This window comes from Pempheris klunzingeri, chromosome 2, assembly GCF_042242105.1.
Source record: "Pempheris klunzingeri isolate RE-2024b chromosome 2, fPemKlu1.hap1, whole genome shotgun sequence".
NCBI lineage: Eukaryota > Metazoa > Chordata > Actinopteri > Acropomatiformes > Pempheridae > Pempheris > Pempheris klunzingeri.
Window position 1 is genome coordinate 11,161,371 of NC_092013.1, and position 10,319 is coordinate 11,171,689.

Below are 10,319 nucleotides of genomic sequence, written 5' to 3' on the forward strand. Positions count from 1 at the left end.
GTTCAGATTGGAAAGCAGAGTGGCATTGCCTGGGACGGGTAAAAGCCGTTCACACAGAAACAAGACAGTCGTCTGCTGTGGAGCCACTGACATTCTGTTGAGTCAAGGCTATTCACAACTTTAAATTAGTTTGTCAGCATCACCAGACCGAGACAAAGTTTTGATTATTGCTTGGTTTTCTGACAAATGAAAAAGTTAATAAGAACAAACTAAAGTGCTAGGAAACAGTTCAGTGTGGTAGTTCAGATGAAATCTTACATGTTTTATCATCTTTTAATGACTGTGTTTTTCTTTCCCAGTATATGGGGGAGACCGGGGTCTGTTGTCACATTTTTGTGTGAATTACTCATCATCAGCACATATTACAATAATCATTCCTACATTAGAGGGAAGCTTAACATCTTGGGTTGAAATGGATATCCCTTCCCATCAAAAACACTCTTATATATCATGGGGTTAATTGTCCCTATAATTATCAGTGGGAGTTAACTAAAAATGTGATGTTAAAAAAAAAAAAGTGTAATTTTTGCTTTTTTTTTTTAAACATTTTTTCAGATGGAGACACCAAATCAGTTTTAAAGTGAATAGCATCACCATCGGTATAACGCTCATTGTATTTGTCTACTTTTTTTAAAACCACAACTTTGAATCATGATTATTTGTTTGTAAATGTCTTCTTTTTACTTTTCATTACAAATTATAATTCAGTGTTGAAAATATTCTAGCTTTTATCTAAAGCCACAGTTTCTGAACAACTCATTATGAATATTACATCTGACGGATGTCACAGGTGAGGCAACCTGACCTCAGAGCAGTGAGACAACCAGGCCCGACCTGACGTCTTTTCTTTATTCCAGCTACCATGTCTTTAGCTAGCAAGTACAATGAAAACTTCTTCTTTTTAATAATTGTCTGATTATGAAATGCTAATCACCTACAGACCTTTATCACAAAAACAATAGCGACATGAAAAATTACTATCCATGAAAAAAGCAAAAATTCACATTACTATTTAAATGGCGAATTCAGCAAGTTGGAAAAGCGAACAGTTGTCTGTTACAGACAAGCGGTACAGTCTGCTGTAACAAGTGTTGTGAACCTCCCTCTGTAGACGCATCTTACTATCTGAATAATGCACCCTTTAAATAACAGGAAAATACTGCTCTACTGGCTTTGGAGCAGGTTTTTGTTGGTCAGTGGTGAAATCCCTTTCTGCTGCCTGACCTCATCACCTCAAACTAGCAATGACACTTGCACTGCACTGTGCGCCACTTTGCACCGGTTGTAAGACGTGTTTGTAGGCTAAAATATGCTGAAAAATAGAGTGAAGTGATGCCTGGTTGCTCATAGAGTTCCAGAAAGTGTCTGATGTGAAAATAAACAGTTCCTGCAGTATAATACAAATGTTAGCAACGGTTGGTCAAAAACGTGGATGATGGTAGTGGCCCTGGTACACATTCGCAAGCTGTTCCAACAATTTATCAGTGGTTTCTTCTATATTAGAAAATATTACAAATCAGATCATCACAGCATTAAACAAAAAATCATTATTAAGTGAATCATTTCTCAAAACCCCTAATCATCCATAATCTCGTTAATCAGGGTACATCTTCAGGCCTTACCAAACAAAGGAATCTAATGTAAAAGAAGTGAAAAAAGAAAATTAAACAAGATCATAATAGAGATGATGGTCCAGATGGTCTGGAGTGAACGGGCTGATGTGCCTAATGAGAGTTTACTGTTTACTGCCCTTTGCTCTAGAAGTGGATCTACAGGAAGCATAGAGAGCTGCCAGTTAACTGTGGAGAGCAAAAGTAATATCCTGATAAAAGTTTCCCATTTCTTTAAACTAAAAACACTGACTGCAGTACTAAGACATCTCATGGTGAAAGTCAACTGCAGGTTCTCTGGTATCACACTACAGATGATTGGCTACAAAAACATCACATATTCTTTAGACTCTGTTCAAAGAATTGCGATTCTTTTTATGCTCCCTTTGAAACACTCGTGGCCTCTATTGTTCACAAAGAGACCTGAGAAGGAGCTATTGTGTGATTGGTGGTAGCAGAAACATAAATAGACTTTGAGGACGTAGTGACACCGCTCCACTGTAAATTGTGTTTTTGAAGTGCCCACTTGTAAAAAAAAAAAAAAGAGAGACATAAACTAATCTTGGTTGTTTCTTCGGAAAGTTTTGTTGAATGATTTTAAATCAGATTTTATTTTTCATCAGATGAAACTGGTGTTCTTGGTGAAGTGTTCATTTTCTGAAGTGTTCAACGTTTGTACTGTCAGGATACGTATTGTATGTTGTGAGAGAAGAAGGCAGGTGTGAGGGTGTATGAATGACATCTACGTCATGGCTGGTATATCTGTAGCCACTATCAGAAATGGAGACTGTTCAAAACAAAGTGTTTGTGTGTGTGTGTGTGTGTGTGTGTGTGTGTGTGTGTGTGTGTGTGTTTTTATGTTCTCGGTCCCAGGCACAGCTGAGCTTTCTTAATGAGAGACAGATCAATCCGTGGAGCTAAGCTTTGTCTGACAACCCAGCTGTGGAAATCCCGCTCTGGCACCTGGGAGATTGCCTTCGACTTTTCATTCTTTAACTCCACCATCCACATTATAGACCGTCTTGACCATAAACTCTGACTGCGCCCTAACATTTGTCCTGCTTCTACCATCACAGCACACTGGTAGCAGGAAACACTCGAACAAAATGAAAACACTTTAATGGTAATCTGGTGATCACTGCAGCTTTCGAGGACACAAACCAGCCGTAGTCTAAAACGGACCAGTGAGCTTCATTTTTATACCATTTATACCACTGATAAATGCTTACTTCATCACAGGAAGCCACAGGGGACTTATTGAACACAGTGAAGGTACAACATTTCAAAATATGTCATGCTTCATAGACTTCTTAACAAATTTGAAATTTGTAATTGTATACACACCTTTACTCAATGTCTATTTCTTGCAATCACTGTATAATTGACACATCATTAGCAAATAATGCTCAATAAATGTGTTTCTCTTGCAATCTGAGGTGGCTGCATTTCGATTTTAAATGCGATGCAAGCCCTAACCCTATTGACTAAGGCTGAGGTGGAAAAGTTGGCGAATCAATGAAAGCAAAGCGTGATACAGTGCACTGGAAACAGGAAATAAATTAGGATGTACACGAGGCATGTACTCAGTGGACGCATGCCTCATGTACATCCTAATTTCTTTTCTTTTTTTTTTGACTTTCTGTACAAAGACAATGTCGTCCACTGAGACGAGACGAGAAATGGTGGCAGATGGAAACATCAGATCCATGTGGACGAATGAGGAGACTGTAACCTTTCTCAAATTAACACATGTCGAAAACATTGATGCCATGTTTCCATCATGTTTTCCATGTCGTTCACTTGAGGTTTGACTGGCACTGTTTTAATGACATGATCTCTTTGGTTCTTATGCAGAAGTTTAATGGCATCTGACTGGAGACTTAGTAACACCAACTGTTGATGTTGTTGCGTCGAACGTCTAATATTCACACAACAGCAGCGGATGGAAATGCATTTTCTCTTTGTTATTTTGGTTATAATGAGCCTTAAATTTTGGTTGGAAACTTACCTGTTCTAATATGAACATGAGGCCTTTTCTGTTATATTACACTGTTTACTTTGAGAAACACACTTTTTGCTGACATACAACTGCACGGAACATATTTTACTATTTTAAACCTTAAATGCTTCCTCCTCCCAGCCCTCATTTGTAAACAAGATCCATCTACTGTATCACATCTTAACTTCTGTTTATGTACTATATTGTCACACTTTTCTCGCCATTCACTTCGACTCTGATTCTCCAAACTCTCATCATGCCTAAACTCTGTCTGTGTCTAATTACCTCTGTAAAAAAAAAAAAAAACTCTCCTCTGTTTCAGTTTGAAGAACAAGACCTTGATTCTGTGCTAATAATCCCAATGGGCCCAATTTAGCAACTAATTTAGGCAAATGTTATCTAAAAGACTTTCAGAGGCGCAGCTGGCTGGTTTCAACCAGGGTACCAATTTCAGGACTTGCTTGCAGTTGTAGGGAGGTGAAAGTAGTCCAGTGTGTTGAGGCTCTTCCTTGGGGGGCTGTCCACCCAATTACCCTAAATAGACCCATTATTTCCCATAAAATTCCTTGTATTGTAAAACAAGTCTCGATGGAAAAATCCTTTTACTGCAACATGTAAATGAAATATAAATCACCACATACTGTACACTCATCTATATTATCTTTAATGCAATACCTCTCCGTCACATGACACTCACACTGGACCTGTTCCACGGAAACCCATTCCCCGTGGTTTTGTTTGGACCTGCTAATCAACAGACTCCTTAAATGGATATTATAAATAACCTAAATGGACTTCCCTTATATGATATTCTTCACTGCAGACAGGATCAGATCCGCTGGATGTGATAATTAGATTTCTGAGCGATGTTGAGATTCGAATGAATGAAAAGGAAAGACTGACCTCAGCGAGACTCCCTGTTTATTGTATTTGGGTCCCCGATGACACATTTAGTGCAAACACGCTTTGATGTGTGGATGAGATTTATTTGGAGTGTGAAAGCAGCAGGAAAATAGCTCGGACAATAGTGTTTTAGTGTCCTGTGGGATTGTCGAGTCAGCCCAAGTTAGATTTTATACGTGGAAGACATTTTTACATGGAGGCTGTTGAAGTCCGCACGAAAACATGAAAAGCGTCAGTGCGTTGCATAAGAACAAGAGAGACAAACTTCTCAAAAATAATCCAACAACACAGTCATACAGTGGAAAAACTTTCACCTAGAATAATAGAATTAAAGAGTGGCATCTGGTTTTTGCAGAGGAAATTTTGGCAGAAGATGAGTCATTCTTCACGCACACAGTTTTCACAGTTGAAAAACAAAAGAATATTTATACATTTCTACATGTTTTTATTCTGAATTTTTCTTGCATTCTTTTTTTTTTTTCCTCTGAAGTCTCTTCTGGAAGGCCGACAGTGGGAAGCTCACTGAGTAATATTTGTTGTGTGGGTGGGAGACGTGATGTGCCTCTTATATTTATATGTCTTGATTCCTATTTTCATTTGTAGTTTTAGGCAGTCTAAGCAACAATATCTTTCACTTGGCTCCCTCTTTTCAGTTGTGTCATATTTTAACTTTGACCTACCAGATGCTTTTCTTTTTGTGAACCTTTGATTGTTGGACACAAATGTATTCAGCCCGTAAGATTTTTGCACCACTGGCTTTGTCTGCAATTACTATGCTTCTACTAACTATTGCACTCATTACAATATTTATCTTCTGGTTTGTGGTAAAACACACAAACAGTAGTAGGAGATAATGAATGTCTATTGGTTCACAGAGAATCATAGAGTAAAGGCCAATTAGAATCAGGTTTAGTCCACAAGCATTAGCAAGCTGATATGTGGGTGAGGAAATCTCCATCAATTAAGCTAATGGTCGTTCTTCAGGATGACTATAGATATGTGTTCTGCGCAGCTGATGGCAGCAGCGAGAACGTTGTCTCCCTGCAAAGCTGTAGTCGGCTGCACGGAAGCACAATCAATGGGAAATTAGATGCAAGTAATGAGTGGTCTTTGAGTTTAAATAAAAGATCTCTCTTTAACAATGATAATCTGCTGAGCTCAGATGGCACAGAGACTCTTGAGCTTTAATAACCAGGTTCAAGCTGAAGGAAGTGGGGCTGGCACCATTATAATAAAGTATTAACTTACATTTCTCTGAGACAGATCTTGGTGAATTTTTAAGGGAATCAGAAGTTTCGTAACGTTATCTCGCTCAACTGTGATCAAAGGATGGCAGATAATTAAAAATTTGATGAGGTTTTGCATGATATTAAAGTTAAGTTAAAGTACTAACCTTTGTTTCTATATAAAAACAGAAATTTCATGTATTTGTAAGAATTTATGGGTTTTAGCTGGTGGCCTGGCTCTATATGGCAATTTCTGTGTGGCAGTCTGTCAGTGCAGAATCTAACATCTCCACAATGAAGTTGACATTTTTTTGTTTTTAATGAAATATCTCAACAACTATTGGATGGATTGTTTGTAATGGATGTACAGATATTCATCATCCCAAGTGGATGAACCCTAATGACTTCCCTGACTCCAGCGCCCACAGCAAGTTTTTACTGTGAAATGTTTCAATATCTACTACATGAATTGGTACAAAATTTCATGTTACCTAGACAGTTTATACTAATGACTGTGGGGATCCCTGACCTTTCCTGTAAAGCCAACATGAGGCTGACGTTTGACGTTTTCAGTAAAATGTCTTTGTAACTACTGGGTGGATCGTCATGAAATTTAGCCAAACTCATGGTCCCAAAGGATGGATTGCAACAACTGGAGATCCTCTGAATTTTCATCTAGAACCATCATTGGATCAACACGTTCATTTGTCCATTTGTGCTTTATGACTAAATACCTTTTCAGACTAATTCACACGATGCTCAGCAGTTTGTGTTTCATGCCATTTAGCTGTTATAGACCTCTGTACAGTGTGTCTTAACAAAATATCATGGTTCTCCCTAATTTCTCTTTTGACATTTTCTTTCTTTCAACTTCTTAAAGGGTCTCAAAAGATCAATGAGCAGAAATACCAACCACCAAAGTTTAACCAAACGTCTAAATGGCCATTTCCAAACATTTCTCTAATGTAGGACAAATATCGTGCGGTAACCATATAGGGTTTTTAAACTTTAGGAGTGACTTCCTTATAGTGCCACCCAGATAAATCCTGCACCGTAAGTCCAACATTTTAGCTAATAAAAGGTCAGCACACAAACACCTGTGGTTCGCTCTAATTGAGTTTCCGTGAACTGTAATAATTCCAGTTTGTCAGTCTGGTTTTGCACTCTCACAGAACGTCTCTTATCTGGGGGGGTCTTTCCCGTGTCATTGCAGGTGCAGACTCCCACAGTGATGTGAGCTCAGTGAGCGGCGGCGTGCCCTGGGACAGCAGAGAGACGTCCCTGGCTGCCTCCACAGCCGCCTCCCTGGCCTCCTCCCTGCCTCTGAGGGACGTGATGGATGTAAACGAAGACATTAAGCACAGGGACCACAGCGACAGAGGCTCCAATGAGTCTATGGGCAGCGGCTCGTCCTTTGAAGAGCTCGACATGGATCAGGAGGTGCAGGAGGAGGGAGAAGAGAAGGAAGAGATGCAAGAGGAAAAGGAGGAGGAGGTCCGCGAGGGTGATGATGCAGCTACAGAAGCAGTTGAACAGGCGGCTGCGAAGAAGGAGCCCTTGGGGGACGGAGAGGAGTAGGGAGGATGCTGAAGAGATAAGGGAGGGGGCCGTGTAACACTGGCGTGCTAGAGAGTTTCTCAGTTGTTACCGTTGCTGGTTATCTGTCATGTAATCTTGTTGGTGGATCTAAATCTGTTCATGCCATGACCAACATACCGTGTTTCTGCGCCTTCTAATTCCTCTTTTTAAAGCCTGTACTTTTTGTTATACTGTAATCTGATTTTTAAGAATAATTCCTGAGCCCGTATTTAAAGTCTGCCAGGACAGAACACCAGAGAGCCCCATAGGGTTAAGCCCTCTTGAGTAAACCTAATTTTCTCCACGCATGGTGTGCGGCAAATTAGAAGTGAGATCTGTTCAATTCTATATTTCATGTCGAGCAGTAATCTTATGCGAAACGCCACCATTCCTGTTGAGATTAGAAGTGACACTTCAGTTTGAGATTAACATCAAAGGAAAGACACAGACGTCGGCTACCCTGGATCATCATACGGCATAAATTTTCCCCATGTGTGACAGTTGATATTGTGCCCAACTTCGAAGGTCGTGTCCCGAGGAATTTCATGTCACGTGTTTGTGTGCATTTCCTGACTTTGGTGTCTTAATATTCAGTAACGATGAGGTGAAAATGTGCAGGAGCTAATGCCGTAGAACATTTTAATGGACCCTTTTCATTGTGTTATTGGCTTTTTTTTTTTTTTTCCAGTGCGGAAAATATCACACAGGGGAAGTTTTGAAGTCCGAGACAGAGAAGAAACTTTCATCAACACCAGTGAGGATTTGCAGTTGTAAAGTAACATCACAGAAGCATCTAAGTCACCAGGACTGGGATTTAAAATGCAATTTAGAGACGTAAACTTTCTCTCCCTTGGATACTGTACAGAACATTTTATTGTACCTCTGCTCTCAGATAATTGCTTTAGTTTTTTAACGTAATGTTCTCTTCTATAGTTTATCTACAGTTCTGTTTGTAGCCAAAGTTCGCTCACTTCCAGAGACTAGTTGTGACATGTTTGTAGGTTGTTGGTGCTGTGAAACATTGGATATAATGTACAGCACATTGCCATGGTGGTGTCTTTCTGTCTATAATAAAATTTTCAAATGAAAAGTTCAGTTGACAGGAATGAATTCTGCATAGATTTTATTGCTTATATACTGTGTATTCTATACAGGTTTCTCTAGAAAACAGCCCCAGTTTTAAGGTTTATAACGCAAAGCCACACCATTACTTCTCTACTCTGAGGACAATTCTTACCCATTTTTACTTCCCAACAGAGACGAAGAGCTGTAACACAGTTTGCAGCAGTGGGACACATTGTTGTTCAATAGTTATTGATAAGTGCCTAATAACTTATTAAGCTCTCTTTTAAGCACAGGCTGCTTTCGTGGGTTCATATTGTAATGACTGCCTGCTTCTTTTGGAAAGGTACAGACGTGGGATTCAAAAGCTGAATAAAAGAGAAACGTTCAAGAGCCTAATAATGGAATAACGTGGGCTATTTCTCCACTGCAAGTAGAGCAAATTAAGAAAAGCTGCAAAGCCGTGGCACTCTTTTAAACAAATGAGCACAAAATAATACAAGTTTGGGTACGCTTGGGAGGCACAAACACTAAACATTATTACAAAATGTTATTGTATCTGCATTCTGTCACCTTAGCGGGAGCTGCATTGATCTGATCAGAATTTGAATGAGTGGTTTGGCATTTGTGTCGCAATTTATTTCATCAGCTGTGTGTACAGCAGAGGAGAAGGAACAGGCTCCAGCAGACTATTGATGTTTGATAGACACGTGTTCTTTAGCCAGCCTTAATGAGCATCATGACCTATAAGTACAGATGTTTTCATTCGAATCTAACACCATAGTGGACGGTTATTTTTACTGATTAATACACTATCAAGAGAAGAAGAAGTGCTTCCTGCTCCTGGTCAGACCCACACAATGGTGATTATTGGCTTATAGCACTGTATAATGTAGTGAAGATATATCAAATGATCATTTTGCTGATTTAGAAACTTTTTCACATTTCTTTCCAATGGAGACACGTTTTATTTTTCATCTATAACATGTCCAGCTCAGTGCATACCTTGGGTCACCAATATCTAAAAAGTAATTCAAAGGATCCTTATCAATGATGTTTGTTTTTGTTATCAGCATAAAAGTTCTCCGAGGTGCAGAGTAGAACACAATCCATGAGATACACTAAAGTAATAATAATAAATGTTGATGCTTCCACACAGGGTTCACTGATGAGGCATTCGCATTCACCGGATATCAACCCAGATGAACACCTATGGGAGATTTTGGACTTAATGTGTTGAGCACCGCTTTCCACCACCATCACCAAAACGCCAAATGAGGCGGCGCATCTTGTGTAACAATGTGTTCAGAGTCGTGGAGACTTCCGTTCTTGCGACTTGTGTTTGAGCAACACCTCATGCTGCCTTTAATTTGACCCCCATCTTTATATCGTTCTGTCTGCAGTGTAGAAATGAAGCATCGTCTCTTAAGAAAAACACGTCGCCTTGGTAGTTCATGCTCAGACCCAGGGAGGAATGACAGCTACCACGGTTTTCATCATCCCACCTAACAGTCTATTGGTAGCACTTTATTTTGAGATTAGACTAACCAAGAGAGAGGTGCCTGTGCTGCCGGTGGAGGTGTAATCAGTCTGCAGGGACAGATGGATGACACCCACAGAGATGTCATGCATCTTTGGGGCCATGGAGGTTATTGCCTTCCCATGATGTCAATTATTAATTTCATTACATCGCAGGCGCAGAGAGATGGTGGGAGATGTCTCAGCAAACAAATTTAGATGCCGACCATTGCGTGTCTGAAGCAGCTTTTGGCAGGAGGGAGGAAAGGGTCGGCCCCCCCCCTTCCTCCTTTCAAAGCACATCTCCCATCACTGTGCCATCTGGGACTGACCTCACACACTCTCGTGCCCTGTCACAACTTGTTTTGCTGGTTCCAAAAAAAAAAAGAAAAAACACTGCTGAAGATAAGCAGTCTCCAAAGA

At 39.9% G+C, this 10,319-nt stretch overlaps 1 protein-coding gene across 1 annotated transcript in view; it reads left to right on the forward strand.

Moving 5' to 3' along the window:
- Positions 1-8,386, forward strand: part of tex264a (testis expressed 264, ER-phagy receptor a) — a 68,063-nt gene extending 59,677 nt beyond the window's left edge. The window contains exon 4 of the mRNA XM_070841521.1: positions 6,952-8,386. Within this exon, the coding sequence (XP_070697622.1) occupies positions 6,952-7,316 (365 nt within the window). The 3' untranslated portion in view covers positions 7,317-8,386. The remainder of the gene's footprint in view (positions 1-6,951) is intronic.
- Positions 8,387-10,319: the final 1,933 nt, after the last annotated feature.